We start from the raw sequence: 14662 nt of genomic DNA, 5'->3' as shown, positions 1-14662 counted from the left end.
ACGATGGGGTGTGGGCCCAGGCCCCCCCCCCCCCCCCAAGCCTCTCCTGTGCTAGATCCCTGGAATTACCAGGCAGAAATCATCTCATTAAAGCTATTTAAACATGGTATGCCTTCTAACTTCTAGTTCTGAACACTGTCATTGCTTTACGCTCCATCTAACAATCTGATTACAGTTCAGTGGTCTTTTTGTGTTTGTTTTTTTTACTCGCCCCTTGAGTGCCAACCATCTGCTTGTAGTCACCAAAACATCACAAGGTCTGTATCAGTAACTTACTACAATATACCTATTTTTACCTTTTCTTTTTTTTTTTTTTTTTTTTTTTTTTACACAAGAATATGATTCCAGCAGTACTGCACACTAAATAGCCTTTTCCAAGGCATCTGGTTCAATCCTATTTTATCATTTATCATTTCATTCATTCTATTCTACTCATCAGAAAAGACATTAGAAGAAACACATAGAACTAGTTGCAGATACACGTAAATAAAAACAAAAAGGCAAAGTTTGCTTAAAAACTTCTTTAGAACACTCCTGCAGGATTCCAAATCATGAGAAACATTTCATGGTGTAATAAAACAATTGGAAATAATGCAGTTCTCTTGTTCATGTTTTGATTTTGTTTGACTGTAGCAAAGACACACCCAAGGAAAGCGTGGCAGGGCAAGGAAAGGGTATAAAATTTGCTACTGGAAAGAGTATTTATTCATTTATTTTAAAACTGTCTTTTTAGCCAGGAGTAGGATTTACTACATTGAGTATTGCTTCTTTCAAAAAAAGCAGACAAGAGAATCAAACATATAAAAACTGCAATAAATAGTGTATCCCAAATAACTTTTAAATGTGCATTGATTTTCTACACATCTAGAGTGCAAGGTCTTAAAATAAATCCAAATCTACTGGAAGTGTTTTCACTACATTTACATCCTTAAGTGTCATATTAATTTTGTAGCCCTCCAATGAGAGAAAATTCAATCTCATGATTGCCTAAGTGTTTGTTTACAATTAAGGTAAGTCCAAAAGGCTTCTCTCTTCTTCTTTTTCTGTGAGCAAATATTTTTTCATAAAATTAGTAACCAGTATAAATTGACATACAATATATCAATATAAAACCAGTTTAATACCAAACTGTAAAGGTTAATAAGCAATCATTTTAGTAGTGCTCACTGGGGATGTTATTTGGTAAATTTCTATATAATCTTTATTTATTTATTTCTAATAATTCTCTCTTCATCATTTAGCATCTCCGATAATAAAAGTAACTTAAGAACTGTAACTGTAGCTGTTTCTTCTATCACCTCCAGCTGGTAAAATATTATTTTAAAAATCCCCATTCTAATGTTGAAAATTATTTTTAAAAGCACATCTGTGCTACCCACAGCCAGAAGAAATCAAGATACAGACACACAAACAAGTCCTTCTGTAATGCCACATGCTCAAGATTACTCCAGGCCCTCGCTCTGCAGCTGAAGACATTACACAAGACAGTTTTTAATTTATTTTTTTTTTCCTTTTTTTTCCTAAGGCCACGCCAGAAGAGCGGCAGGGGCAGCACAGAGGCACAAATCCCTTCAACTGGTGCTCCTGCTGAGAAAATGCTCCATCTTAACAGCACACAGGAGGGCTCGCTACATCCATCTGAACCTACTTGGTGTCCAGCTGCAGGTGCATTATGGCTGTAAGAGCAGGTTGTTAAAAACTTCCCAGCTTGGTAGAGGGAGCTGCCTCTTCAGCTCAGCTCAACATCCCCACAGAGATCCACACCTCTGACTCACGTCTCCCAAGTATTGCTACAACAATCTTAGAAGTTCATTATCAAAAAAATTTGGACCTAATAGGTGCCCTAGTGATTAAGAGGCCTCTGACCGTTGTAACAGACCAGAAATACAGGAGAGAATTTTTTTACTATGTCTTATACATTAGAAAAAGCGTAAAAAATGGAAGTGTGAAACCTAATAAGAAGGACAACTTTTAGATTAAGCTAAGGGGTGAAGACAGCAGAGAAAAGCATCGACCAAATGCTTCCCATGGCCAGGGGTCACAGTTATTTTTCATTTGCTTAAAATGGGGTGCTGGCAGGGAGCCCTGTAATTCTGTCATGAAGATATAAAAACCTTCAGATTTCCCCTTTTGACTTCTGAAATACAGTGCAACTCTTCACCATCTGTTATTTTAAAGTAGAAACAGCAATGAACATATGGGCTTTCTTTCTCAACCAGCTGTAGTGTAGTTAAAGTTATAATAATAGCCTTTCTGTAAGATAAATTTACATTAAAAACCTGGCCAGTAAAGCAATGGTGCCCAGCTCTACATTTTTTCCAAGTGAATTCCAGGAAATCTGAAATTCATCAGTGACGTACTTAGTGACTGCAGAACACTTCCCCACAGAAACTTACTTTCATACATGTGACCGCTCCATCTCAGTTCAAAACAGGAATGTTGGTTTAATGTGAAACTGTTATATAGCTGCTTTTATCTGATTTCCGAACAAGTTTTTTTAACATGTAGAACACTGGCCCCTAGTTCCTAGTTTTAGCTGAAGCAGCATTAGTGGAGAAAACATTAAGGAAAGATGGGTAAAACTGTGGTTCATAAAGCCATAAACTGTGATTCATATCTGAGAGAAGACACACAGAAGCTCAGTTCTATAAATGAACATACATTTGCACTCAGTGTGGTTATTTACACAATCAGTAAACTTGAAGGATCTCATCTGAGCTCTCCCCTTCCAGCGCTGTTTAAGAAAAGCGTTTACCTTTATCAGGATGATTCAAAATCATGATTCTTCTATGGGCTGTCCTGATTTTGGCCCTGCCAGCAGATGGACTGCAAAAATAAATTAAAGTGCTTACAATAAATGCCACTGTACTCAAGCTATAAATTGTTAATACTGGCTTAAAAAATAATTAAAACTTGAGATTTTCACCATCTTGTGGACAAAACATAAAACTGCATCTCTGAGGAAGTAACAATAACAAAGGCATGTAAGATACACTGAGAAGGACATGTTTAAAAAACCCATGTATTTGATGTATATAAATATCTTTCATTTTTAAAAAATACAATACAACCTCTCATTTAAAACAATTTGTGGGAAAAAAACTACAAACAACAAAAAAAAAATCAAACCAGCAGCTCTAGAACTAGAGTATATCTAGCTGATCATTCTTATCATTAAATGCAGAAAATGCTTATTTTTCTTCCTCTTAGAAAGTATTTATATGACTTGTGACAAAACAACCAATATTTAATATTATCACATTCCTGTTCTACTGTAAATATTTTTATTGTTGCTATAAATAATAATTCTCTCTGTTCAGGCCTGAAAAAAACCACCCTGTATTTGTTATTTTTTTTTACAAAGCTGTTCAATGTGTTACATTCAGCGACGTGCTGATTTACAAGTGCTACATAATGATGTTTCCTTCAACGACAGATACATAAAATATGTACTTGGCCTAAATTAAATATGAACCTTACTAGGCAAATAACCACTTATGGATGCAGTATGCCAACACAGTAAGGCTATCGTATGCAAAGGGACAGTTTGAACTGTTTAGTTTTTCATAATTTGTTACCATGCAGAAATGAAGCAGTTTTCCACTTCAGGTGTCTTCTTAATCAGTGACAATTCAATTAATTAATCTTCTTGTAGATACAGTTTGAATGCAAGGTATCAGCCTAACCACATTCCCCAAGGTAAACAACATCTAATCATTATTCTGTCACAGGGAAATCAGGGTGTGTTGTAAAAATAGTTCACAGAACTGAGTAAGAAAGGAATACCTCAACAGAACAGAAAGTAAGCCAGAAAGTATGAATTAAACAGAGAGTGAAAAGCCTTGAACTATATAAATTCAAAAATTAATTTGTTATCAGACAACTAAAATGATCTATATGCTTATTTGTAAAGCTGTTATTTAGTAATGAAAAGGAAAATGGATATATCACATTCAGAAACTCAGACGGCCTAAGCTTAACTGTGGAAATGTAGCAGTTTCCTATTATGGAAAATCCTGCAGCTCTGCTCCAAGAAGCAACTGTGGAAGTGGTGTTTTACTTCAAAATTTCTTCCTATATGAGATGTTGCTTTTACTGGTCTCTAAAGATTCTTAATCGCTATCAGAGAAAACTTCAAAGTCAAAATCGCATTTCTGGTGAACTCGTACAGCCTAACAACCTGAGTCACACCAAAGGCATGGTGTCTTCTACCATCAAAAACTGGCTGAGAAGTCTATCACCTTGGTGGGAACAGTCAACACGCTGGAGGGCAGAGCTGACTTTCAGGAGGACCTGAAGAGACTGCAGGAATGGGGTGACAGGAACCCTTCACAAAATTGAACAAGGACAGAGGCAGAACTCAGCACCTGGGAAGGAAGAGACACCCCTGGCAAGGCTAGGAAATCACTGAATAGAAATCATAGAGCACATTGGGTTGGAAGGGACCTTTAAAGGTCTTCTAGTCCAACCCCCCCTGCAGTGAGTCGGGACATCTTTCACCAGATCAGGTTGCTCAGAGCCCCATCAAGCCTGACCTTGTGTGTCCCCACGGGTAGGGCCTCCCCCACCTCTCTGGGCAACCTGTGCCAGTGTCTCACCACTCTTATCATAAAGAGCTGCTTCGTAATGTCTAATCTAAATCTGTCCTGCTGTAGTTTAAAACCATTGCCCCTCATCCTGTCGCTACGTGCCCTTGTGAACATCCCCCCCATCTTTCCTGCAGATCTCCCTCAAGTACTGGAAGGCAGCTATAAGGTCTCCCAGGAGCCTTCTCTTCTCTATGCTGAACAACCTCAGCTCTCTCAGCCTGTCTTCATAGGAGAGGGGCTCCAACCCTTTGATCATTTTTGTGGCCTCCTCTGGAACCCCTCCAACCCTGCCAGGCTGGGGAGTGGCTCTGCTAAAAGGGACCTGGGGCACAGCAAGAATAAGAGCCAGCAGCGTGCTCTGGCAGAGAAGGACAATGGCCTCCTGGGCTGTATGAACAGGAATGTGGTCACTTGGTCGACCGAAGCAGCTCCTCTCCACTCGGCCAACCACATGTAGCTGCTGCATCCAGAAAATGGCAGAAAATGGGCACAAATTGAAAAGAAAGGTACAGGTTGGTCACACTAGTTTTTCACCCCAAAGACAGCCCAGCAGTGACACAAGATGCCCAGAGAGGATGTGCATTCTCCATCTTTGGGAGTCTTTCAAGACCTCCTGGATAAAGTCCTGAGCAACGTGCTCTGACTCTACTGGTGGCTCTGTTTTGAGCAGCCGGTATGATGAGAGACCTCTTGAGGTCCCTTCCAGCTTGGGGTGTGTTATGATCCTGTGCTTGCCCAGAGAGGTGGTGGAGGCCCTACCCCTGGAGACACTCAAGGCCAGGCTTGACGGGGCTCTGAGCAACCTGATCTAGTTAAAGATGTCCCTGCTCACTGCAGGGGGGTTGGACTAGATGGCCTCTAAAGGTCCCTTCCAATCCAATACATTCTATGATTCTATGATATACCTGTGAAATAAGGTGCATTTAAAAATAAAACCAAATTTGGAAAAAAAGAAACCAAACCAAAAGCCACTATGATTAAACTTTACATACTTGGTAACAGTAACTTGGTACACTTACAAAATGTACTATACAATTTTTAATGTAATAGCCTAATATTCTTAAAACATAAATGACAAAAAATAACATTTTAAGTGTTTTAAATATTTAAACTAATGATATAGATCTCAATTGTTTGTTAATCTACAAAATATATTTCCTATGGAAAGAAAAAGTATTCACTTTGTTTCCTAGAGGAAATAGTTCAATACAGAACATCTTATTAATTTTTATCTAGAATTTAACTTACAATCTTCTGACACATTTTCTAACTTTAGAAGTTAAGCATTAGGGATCTGATAGTTGCAAACCATTACATCTAGGACAGCTATATTTTGCTAGCATTGTCTAGTGTTTGGAAGACACTCCTAATATTTTCACCTCCCACATCATCTCAGACATTCCCTCACCTCTCCTATCAGGAATCCCTTCTACAGAGTACATGGTTGTTAATGTTATTGCTATATTTATACTGAATTTCAGTAATCCACGCTGCTTCGTAAAAGCTAATGCAAGAAGACTAAAACTTAAAGTATGTCTGTATTTCCAAAGATGATTATTAGAGAATAACATTTGGAATATGTAGTGAGTCGATGTATTTGAAATTTACAAGCTACCATTAAATGCTCACCTTTGTCATGGCTTGTATTTATTATTTACACTGCCCGTGCATACTCAGCACTTGATAAGGAAGAAAGTCTTTGCCTCAATACTGAGAATGAGTTGGAATTGATGACACACAGGATAAGTGTTACAATAACATGATCAGGGTCTAGACAGGTCTAGTTTGTGTTTACACTAGCATTTTCCATAATATTTTAAAACTCATCTTTGTTTTTTGATGACATGTATATATATGTATACACACATGCACACACGTACATATATAAAAATATATAAAATTACAGTAGGAAGCGAGTTAAAACTGGTCTAAAAAAGTGTTTAAACAACATGAAAATTTCCTAGAAAGATGTTAGCCGTGCTTCTGCAAAATTAAAGCCTCCATCCTCTAAATATTAAGACCTTTCCTCAAATCTGATTAAGTCTTGATATTTACAAGACTCGGAACAAATATAAGCCATGTCACCGTTCCCACTGTAGACTCAAGCTATTAAAATTAAAAATTAAAGGGGACTGATTTCAGATGCGATGCAACTTCAGACATGTACGTGAGCAGTGTTCAGACCGGGGATTGCCACCGTAAACACACTTTAATGAGCTGCCATGTCACGGGTGAGGTTACTCTGGAATATCACTGAATTTGCCATTATAAAGTGAAAATGTTGATATATTATCTAACTCGCAGACCAAAGGAAACATTTCTGAAGAGCATTCCTACAGATGTCTTTTTCAGTATGGAAGCATGAAATATTACAAACCCATGGTAATGTTTAATTTTAAGATTTCTTAAAATGAAGGCTAAACCTGAATAATTTCCATTATGTTAGAAGCAAACAAACAGCACACAGGATTTTAAGACACAGTTTTCACCATCGGAAATAATTTCTAGTTGAGATAGTTAAAACCATCATCCTTATATATTTGTTTTTAAACCTTAAAACTCAGAACCTATCTAAACCTTGAACAAATAAAAAGAAAAATCTACTCCCTAAGGTCAGATCTGCTCTTCTCATCTGGAAAGCTCTCAAGCTCAACAGAAAACATTGTGATATGTGCTACCATTGGTCATCTAAATGTTTTTGAAATAGTCCTCTGCAAAATCCATTGAATACGCAGCCTGGAAATTATTTCCCATGCCTACTCCAAAGGACAAATCTCTCCAAATATTTTTGTCTGGGATATGCTATGACTTTTTAAATCCCAACAAATGGGAGAGGAGAAATAAAAAAAAATAAAAAATTACTGACTTATTAAAAAAATGAGCAAAATTAATTTGTTTTCCTCATTTATTAATATAATCTACAATACTACTTATCTCAAGGGGGTTTTTGGAGACCAGATCATGTGACTGCACTAATTAGCACAGAATGTGCTATTCTGATTATTTCTAGAGCACCATTTCTCCACTGCAATATGTTACCAAGCCTTCAAGCTAAACATTAGGTTGCATGTTTTCTTAGCATTTTATTGTTTGCTTTTTAGCTTAAGCAGAATATTAGAATGGTTTATAAGCCATTAGAAGTCTTTTAAAAAGAAGTTACAATTTTGGCAAGAGTTCCACATTCTCGTCATTCAATACTTACCAAACAAAAAAAAATATTATTGCAACACACCTACCTTACACCTAAAATAAGACTGGCTTCTCGCCGACTCATTTTCTGTTCAAATCCTCCTTTATAGTATGATGAAAGACTCTAAAAAGAAGAAAGGGAAGACAAGCAATAATTAGCTTTATGTACAAGGTGCCAGACCTAAATTGTATTTATATGACCTCATTCAGAGCATCATATTCATTTGTAATTTCTTTCAAGGGCGGGGAATGACTACAAACCAGATAATATGAAAGGACCTCTCCTGAGTGTTAACATCTACAAAAAACGACTTAAAAGTAACTATCTGTGTTTTTACAATCTTCTACCACTAATAAGAGATATTAATAGCTACAATCATTAAAATCCTGGCTTCAGGCAAAAAGAGTCCAGAATCAAAGTACATACTAGCACACAGAGGAGGTACAGTGTGTGTGTTGGGGAAGGCAAGAGGGGGAGAGGAGGAAAACTTGTTCAGAACAGCTTTAGTACCAGCACAGTAGAAAATGGCAAAAGTCACAATATTTTGACATCCAATGAATTATGAACAATCACTCTAGATGCTTCTACAATGAAAGCAGGTGAAGACAACAATAAAAGGATAAGAATACGTTAATATAACACACTCATGAAAAGTCAACATGCTTTCTTCACATGAGGGAACATTACTTAAAAATAACAATTAAAAAATAAAAGGGTACTTTGAGATGATTCCGAAAAATAAGCAAAAGGAAACAAATAAACAAAAAAAAAGGCCTTGGCATAAAACCACTGCCTCTACTTCACGTGACAGAGCTGGAGAACACTGTGGAAATCCTAACCGACTTAAGCCTTTACATCCTTCCCTAGACATTGATAACAACAATTAGCTACAGGATCTTGGGTTAGTTTTTTCAAAGTCATCGGCATGTAAAAGACTTCAGCCATTTTTTCAAGAAGCAGAGAAAGAACATGAGTGGGATAAGAACATTAAAAGGAGGGTGGAGATGACAGTAAATCATTACAACAATTAATTATCATAAAGAATGGATTAAAAGCATTATTTGTCAATGATAAATATATTTTAAATTAAATATATTTTTAAAATGTTAACTAAGCCACCACTGACAATTAGCAGTGATCTCCTCAATGCAAATGGTTCTCTAAGAAGAATTAGGGACTAGCTCATTGCTACAAAAATCACAGTCGAAGGTGCACAAGTCCCAGAGGCTGCAGATATAGCCTCAAGAGCTGCCTTTGGGAACTGGCACACAGAAATTGCTCAACAAGGCTGAAGATTTTTCCTCAATGCAAAACCTATCAGCTGGGGAAAACCAAGCTTCTTTTGTTGCTATCAAAGGGAAGTCTGGCCTGAGACCATTTTTCAGTGCTACTTGTATGCCCAAGTAAAAATGGGCCCGGCCCATAATAAGGCACTTCTCTCACTAAATGTGTCTATTTGTATTCAGTGGGAATTTTGTCTTATGTTTACACAAACGCTCTCTTATGTAATTTCAAAACCACTAGGGCATTTAAAAGGTTCTGTCTATGATATGCAAGCAAAGCCTTTAATTAAGCTTAGTAGCAACATTCAGAAATACTTCACCTATTGCTACCATGAAGTCACACACAGTCACATAAAAGGTTTTTTTCTGGTGTGCTGCTACGACCTGAAACTAATTTCATCTTTCTTTTTCCCACCTCAAACCCAACATGAAGCAACCACTACTGTAACACTACGGGTATCCAAGCTGAAGTAACTGTGAACATCTCATGCCCACAATACAAAAATCTGTCAAGGAACCGCTGCCACAGCTAAAGGGTAACACAAAACAGGTCTCCAGTAGTGACATTAGAGGTTAGAGTACATGACATTAAGGGAATACATGGGGCTTCTCCAGTCCTCCAACAGGAAATGATGTTAATGATTTAATGGCTACCAGATAACACCCTTGAGGAGGTAGAACTGCACAGACATTTGCAACAATGCTGAACAGCCAGGCGAGAAAAGCACACTTGTATGTCCTCTGAAATATTTTTCAGAACTTCTTCCAAAGCAGCTTAGGTGCAGATGGATTTCCAGAATGGCTAATTTTTCTCTGCCCTACAACTCTGGCACACAGCTCTAATACAAGAAGACACTGATTCGCTATTCATATAGAGAAGAGCAATATTTGAATCATCTCTAACACAGCTTGTCTCTGTTCTTGGTAGATTTAACCTAAAACACTAGTTGAAGTAAGAGAATAGAGAGGGATGGTGACAGGTGTAAATTCAGAAATACAAGCCTACTTCCTTGACATTGCTCTAACCTCAGGAAACCTTGATTCTGTTCACTTCCAAGAGGAATACAGAGGACCACAAGAAGGGGACCAGGGGGTCCCACTGTAAGAGAACACAAGGTTCATGACCACCTGAGGATCCTGAATGTACACAAGACTATGGGACCTGATGAGATGCATCCCAGAGTCCTGAGGGAATTGGCTGATGTAGTTGCCAAGCCACTCTCCGTATTTGAAAAGTCACGGCAGTCAGGTGAGGTCCCCGGTGACTGGAAGAAGGGAAACATTACACCCATTTTAAAAAACAGTGGAAAGGAGGACCCTGAGAACTATCGACCTGTCAGCCTCTCCTCTGTGCCTGGGAAGATCAGGGAAGAGATCCTCCTAGAAGCTCTGCTAAGGCACATGAAGGACAGGGAGGTGATTCAAGACAGCTATCACAGCTCCACCAAGGGCAAGTCCTGCCTGACCAACCTAGTGGTCTTCTGTGATGGAGTGACTACATCTATGGACAAGGGAAGAGCAATGGATGTCATCTATCTGGACTTCCGCAAGGCCTTTGACACAGTCCCCCACAACATCCTTCTCTGTAAACTGGAGACATAGGAATTTGATGGGTGAACTGTCTGATGGATAAGGAATCGGTTGGATGGTCACATCCAGAAGGTAGCGCTCATTGGCTCAATGTCCAAAGAGAGATGGGTGACAAGCGGTGTCTCTCAGGGGTCTATACTGGGACCAGGGCTGTTTAATATCTTCATCAATAACATAGAGGCAGTGGGATCAAGGGCACCCTCAGCAAATTTGAGTGGTGAGGGTCAAAATTGAGCTGAGTGGTGAGGTCAAGATGCCAGAGGGATGCAATGTCCTCCAGAGGGACCTGGACAAGCTGAAGAAGTGGACCCATGTGAACCTCATGAGGTTGAAAAAGGTCAAGTGCAAGGTCCTGCACCTGGGGTGGGGCAATCTGCATTATCAATACAGGCTCAAGGATGAGGTGATAGACAGGTGACAGAGAACAGCCCTGCAGAAAGAGGCTTGGGAGTACTGGTGAATGAAAAGCTGGACACAACAACATAACAACGTGCACTCGCCACCCAGAAGGCCAATTGCATCCTGGGCTGCATCAAAAGAAGGGCAGCCAGCAGATCAAGAGAGGGGATTCTGCCCCTCTGCTCTGCTTTCCTGAGACCTCACTGGCAGCACTGCATCCATCTGCGGAGCCCTCAACGCAAGAAGGATGTAGACCTGTTGGAGGGGGTCCAGAGGAGGGCCACAAAAATAGTTAGAGGGCTGGAGCACCTCTCGTATGAAGACAGGCTGAGAGAGCTGGGGTTGCTCAGCCTGCAGAGGAGAAGGCTTCAGGGAGACCTTACAGCTGCCTTCCAGTACCTGAAGGAGATCTGCAGGAAAGATGGGGGGGATGTTCACAAGGGCATGTAGCGACAGGACAAGGGGTAATGGTTTTAAACTACAGCAGGACAGATTTACATTAGACATTACAAAGCAGCTCTTTATGATAAGAGTGGTGAAACACTGGCACAGGTTGCCCAGAGAGGTGGTGGAGGCCCCATTCCTGGACACATTCAAGGTCAGGCTGGATGGGGCTCTGTGCAATCTGATCTGGTGAAAGATGTCCCTGCTCACTGCAGGGGGGTTGGACTAGAAGACCTCTAAAGGTCCCTTCCAGATCAACAAATTCTATGAAATTCTATTGTCTGTGTCTTTTGTCACACAAACAAAAACAGCTGAATTATTCATACAGAAAAAAGATTTTATTTTCAGAAGTGAAGCACGTGGCAAGAATAACCAATTTTTAAATTAAGGTCTTAATACTAAACACAATTTAAAGCAAGAGGATTTTGCCTAGGATTGCTTTATCTATCTGCAATATCTTCTACCTACCTTTCAACCTTCAATATCATTGATTTGACAGAGAAAGGAAATGAATGCTATTGAAATACCTTCTTTAAAAAAATAATAAAATCCAATTAACAGCACTAAGATCTCTCTGAGGAAGAAAAGCCAAATGAATACTTAGTGGTACTTAGTGCTCCGCACCTTCTACTGGCTACAGACTCTTGTCATTACACACAGAAACAAAACAGTGTCACTAGCATTTGTGACACCATTAACATAACTAGGCTCAAAACTAAAAAAAAAAAATAAATCAAAACCAACCAACCAAAAATAAAAGAGAAGCTTTTTTTTCTGGAAGCAAACATCATGACTTGTCAAAGAGCAGAAGTGACAATGTTTCCTCCTATGCTTTTCTCCACTGAAAATCAAAAAAAGATGGTAGAACATAACTAAATTACAGCAGCCTTTACAATCCATATTTAAGAATATATATTTAACTGTCCTAAGTGAAATGAAAGGTAGAAATTCAGAATAAAAAAACCAAACTTATTGCTGGCCTTTACTTACTATTTTTGACTGAAAGATGAGTGCAGTTTTTGACTGGACATGTTATTTTTAGGTAAGTAAAAAGAAAGCATCAGATTCTCAAGATACAGCAAGCAGACATTATAAGTGATAGTTTCACAATTGCTAAACTTGACCTTCAGCCTCTCTCAAAAAAAAAAGGAGATTATGAGGGACATGGCTTGATTCTAGAAAGCTAGAGTAACCACTGCAAATTATAGTGACCAAGCTAGGCACCTCCAAACACGATAGGAAACCAGCAAAGCCACAATAAGCCTGGACACTAAATGTCACATGAGATGCTCTCCAGTAGGCATAGGCAGAAGTACTAACTGATTAATTTCCTTTGTCAGCATAGTTTAGAGGGCAACACTCTTTAAAGAAACATGATCAAAGTGCTAAACTGAGATTATACTTGGCAGCTTCAAATTTGCCAAACAAAATCATGTAAAGCCACTAAAATAAGAAGCTTGGACAATAAGCACTTACACAGGATCTTCATACCTAATGTTTTCTCCATAGTTTTAAAGAAAAGTTATAAATAGCAATAATTGATTGTTAAGGGGAGAAGAAAAGAAAACTCAAAAAAATACAATCCAAGAAAGTAGCAGCTGCAGAGTAGTAAAGAGCAAATAATCTTAGCTAGGAATTGTGCAGGGGTCCTAAATTTGGACTATGATTGTGGAACAAAAAAAAATCACCACTACCCTCACAAATGTAACACACAATGGCAAACAGGAAGAGTTTTTACTGTATTCAGCAGATCTCATCCTATATGGGGAACTTGCATTTTCAAGTTCAGAAATAGAATAGCAGAAGTGATGCTCTACTGGAAATCAACACACAATTCTGGGCTCTAAGGCAGGATATTAAAGCAGACAGAAGATTCAGTGGCAGGGATGAGGAACACTGAGAATGCGGAACTGCTGTGAGGATAGGCTGAAGGAGCTGGGATTGTTCAGCCTGGAGAAGACTCCAGGGGAACCTTAAAACTGCCTTCTAATACCTGAGGGGAACCTACAGGAAGGCTGGAGAAGGACTTTTTACAGGAGTGTCTGCGACAGGACAAGGTGAAATGGATTTAAATTGAAGGAGAATAGGTTTAGACTGGATCTTAGGAAGAAATTCTTCAGTATGAGGATGCCAAGACTCTGGAATAGATTGCCCAGAGAGACTGTGGATGCCCCCTCCCTGGAGACGTTCAAGGCCAGGTTGGACGGAGCCTTGAGTAACCTGGTCTAGTCAAGAGGCGTCCCTGCCCATGGCAGGGAGGTTGGATGAGATGATCTCTAAGTTCCCTTCCAACCTAGGCTGTTCTATAGTTCTATGACTCTATGATTCTATGACAAGGAGGAGGTAGGGGAAAGAGAAGAAGGAACATCAGAAAAAACTTTTCCCCTGTGAGGGTGACAGAGCACTGGCACAGGCTGCCCAGAGAGGTTGTGGAGTCTCCTTCTCTGGAGACATTCAAAACGCGCCTGGATGAGTTCCTGTGTGGCTGCCCTACGGGATCCTGCTCTGGCAGAGGGGCTGGACTAGACGACCTCTAGAGGTTCCTTCCAACCCCTGACACTCTGTGATTCTGTGATCTCTAAGGTCTCTTCCAGCCTAGGCCATTCTATGATTCTGTGATTCCTGGGTTGCTCGTTATGGTTGTTCATGAATTCTGCAGGACTCAGAAAGTCACTGTGGTGAAAATGAGGGAGGCCTGTGATGAGCTTGGCTCAGCCAGTATACCAGTACTGAACAGTACAGTTTCCTAGGAGCAGACACCTCTCTATGCAGTAGCATGTCATATTTCAATGTGTTAAAAAGCGTCACTGCCTGCTTTCTTATGGGAACATGTCTGAATTTAGATTCTCTGGCCTATATCTACAAATGGGTACAAGAAGAAATGCTGGAGTAAAACTGCTGGGAGGGAGGGTGAAGATGGAAGCATTCCCTACTCTGAAGCCACACGTCCTTATTGCTAGCAAGCTTGCAAGTCAGAGTGTATCCATATATTGTGAAAGCAATTTAATTCACAGTACCTAAAGTTCCCTCTGCTGTTTTGGCAGGAGACTTGGGAATCTCACCAAAAAGTACTTTGAAAAGTATAAAAAAAACCACCAAAAAAACCAAACCCCCCAAAAAACCCAAAACAGTGCTGGTTTCACGACAGCAACGCAACAGAGGGAAAG

General features: G+C 39.5%; 1 protein-coding gene across 1 annotated transcript in view; it reads right to left on the bottom strand.

Annotated features, from left to right (window-relative positions):
* Positions 1-14662, bottom strand: part of DNAJC15 (DnaJ (Hsp40) homolog, subfamily C, member 15) — an 18376-nt gene that overhangs the window by 539 nt on the left and 3175 nt on the right. Inside the window, exons 3-4 of the mRNA XM_009875121.1 lie at positions 7826-7902; positions 2756-2826 (exon numbers count right to left, since the gene is read on the bottom strand). Of these exons, the coding sequence (XP_009873423.1) occupies positions 2756-2826; positions 7826-7902 (148 nt within the window). The remainder of the gene's footprint in view (positions 1-2755; positions 2827-7825; positions 7903-14662) is intronic.

Source organism: Apaloderma vittatum, unplaced genomic scaffold (genome assembly GCF_000703405.1).
Source record: "Apaloderma vittatum isolate BGI_N311 unplaced genomic scaffold, ASM70340v1 scaffold9788, whole genome shotgun sequence".
Lineage (NCBI taxonomy): Eukaryota > Metazoa > Chordata > Aves > Trogoniformes > Trogonidae > Apaloderma > Apaloderma vittatum.
The sequence above is the reverse complement of the archived record's forward strand: the minus strand, read 5'-3'. Positions and strand labels throughout refer to the sequence as shown.